Source organism: Cibotium barometz, chromosome 39 (genome assembly GCF_041138505.1).
Source record: "Cibotium barometz isolate CiBa-2024 chromosome 39, ASM4113850v1, whole genome shotgun sequence".
Classification (NCBI taxonomy): Eukaryota; Viridiplantae; Streptophyta; class Polypodiopsida; order Cyatheales; family Cibotiaceae; genus Cibotium; species Cibotium barometz.
The window spans coordinates 31,631,851-31,633,848 of NC_141084.1; the positions used below are offsets into that span (position 1 = coordinate 31,631,851).

The 1,998-nt window shown below is 38.1% G+C and overlaps 1 protein-coding gene across 1 annotated transcript; it reads right to left on the minus strand.

Annotated features, from left to right (window-relative positions):
* Window positions 1-477: 477 nt before the first annotated feature.
* Window positions 478-1,630, minus strand: LOC147615990 (uncharacterized). The gene is made up of 3 exons (XM_086778042.1): window positions 1,254-1,630; window positions 882-1,024; window positions 478-752 (listed from the first exon to the last, which is right to left on the minus strand). Exons 1-3 carry the CDS (start codon window positions 1,351-1,353, stop codon window positions 654-656), a joined length of 342 nt encoding a protein of 113 aa, XP_086634168.1. The 5' UTR covers window positions 1,354-1,630; the 3' UTR covers window positions 478-653.
* Window positions 1,631-1,998: the final 368 nt, after the last annotated feature.

Genomic DNA, 1,998 nt, shown 5'->3' on the forward strand with positions numbered 1-1,998 from the left:
CCATCTGTTGGTACAATTAAGCACATAGAGATTTCAATGGTTTTTTTCTTGGTGGAGTGTGATGCATTTATTTAGTATGACATGCAGCATCACGTCCCCACCACCCCTATAGGATGCTCGAGGTTTGAACTTGGGCGTCTGCTTACAGATTCAGAATAGTGTTGAAGCCAATTGTTATTATTCTGAATCCAATCATTCAATTGGATGCTCCCTAAATATGAAATGTCAAAGGAAAACGTGTGTAACACCCTTTCTTGGTTGCTCAAAACTAAAATGAAGGTATGGTTGATGAGATATGCACTTTTTATAAAAGCCCATACACATACACATCTCAAAGGTACGTGGTGGCCATACACATACACATCTCAAAGGTGATGTGATGTGATGGAGATCTCCTTATGCACGAAAAGAAATTAGCATTAATTTAATACAAGTCACATTCAATTATTATCTAAGAAAGAATGTTTATTTCTCTCTTGAAAAACATGGGGCTGTCAATTATAATAATAATAAAATACGTTTGTACAAAACAATGCACATTGGCTATAACATATTTCATAAATTACAATTGAAATTCCGTCGCCTTGATTGTCTCCTCTATAACATGGTAGCGTAATGGTGCTTAATTAATCAAAATGTGCTTTGCTTATTTATTACTTGCGAGGAGGTTCAGTTGGAGGATGGGTCCTTGGGGCGGCGTAATCCACCTCAGCAATAGCCAACAGTCTCTCCTCCTTGCCTTTGACAATATGCTGCAATAATTAACGAAAAAATAAATAGATATTTAAGGGCCCTTAATTGTTGATCTTATAACTTGTCATAGAACAAAATGAAATCCATAGTTAGGTTAAACCTTATTTGAAACCAGTAATTCGGTGTACCTTCCTAGATGTGGACCTCCTTGTGTTCCTCTCTAATGGTGCCACCTTTTGATCCTTCGTTTTGATTCCAAGACCTCTTAATGTGTGTGGGTTTTGTTGGTGGAAATTCCCATCAAGGTTAATAGTACCATTGGTGCATGCGCCTGCATAATAACTTAAGAAAACAATCAAGTTAATAACTTGATATAGTCAATTATTGTAATGTAAGATCACTTAAGTAGTGCAACATGCAGTTTTAGTATATGACAAGGAAAACCACACAAAAGATGGGATCAAACAGGAATGATTAAAAGAAAGAGATAGTGTTCAAGTGGATCAAAATAGCAATGATTAAAAAGGAGTTACTGATCAAAGCAAGACATGATTACAAACCTTTAGGCGCAACTTGAGTAAGGTGTTTACGAGCCAAGGTGGGTACAAGGCTAAAGATGGCAATGCAGAAAGCAACACAAAGGAGGGAATTGATCCTCATAATGCACTTCTTGAAGCAGAATGCCTGCTTTAGCTTACTGTTGTGGTGGTGTTCTCCTCACACACACACACAATCCAAACAGTGGCTAATTGGTATATACGGCAATCCACTGAAACTACAATTGAAATGCTTGGGATCACAAGGCTGTTGGGTTCTCTCTCTCTCTCTCTCTCTCTCGCTCTCTCCCCCCCACAGTCTCACACACACACACACACACACACACACAAGGCTATTGGGTTCACTCTCTCTCTCTCTCTCTCTCTCTCTCTCTCTCTCACACACACACACACACACACACACACGTAAAGGAAGGTATAGAAGCACTCGTTTTATAGTATGAATATGACCTCAAACTTTTACATGTGTCGGAACAGTCTTATTAATGATAGTGTGCTAGCTCTACTACAGCTTGCACGCTCGCTCAACAACCATTATGGCAGCGTACCACTACACTGTACAGTGATATTAAGTAAAAGGGGTCCAGTGTCTCCATCGTATATGATCATACAGTATTGATCAACTCAACAAGAGGATATAATATATTACATATATACAGTATTGATCAACACAGTTAATAAGACTTAATGCAGCCTACGATTTGATTAAATGCATTTTCCATTTGAATAAATGATAGAGCAAAAAATA

What these genes read in the sequence shown, in the direction of transcription:
- LOC147615990 (XM_086778042.1), bottom strand. Translation starts at nt 1,353, where the DNA reads ATGAGGATCAATTCCCTCCTTTGTGTTGCTTTCTGCATTGCCATCTTT. An exon ending in TACTCAAGTTGCGCCTAAAG is followed by an intron (nt 1,025 to 1,253) that starts GTTTGTAATCAT and finishes GTTATTATGCAG; the next exon opens with GCGCATGCACCAATGGTACT. An exon ending in GGAGGTCCACATCTAGGAAG is followed by an intron (nt 753 to 881) that starts GTACACCGAATT and finishes TAATTATTGCAG; the next exon opens with CATATTGTCAAAGGCAAGGA.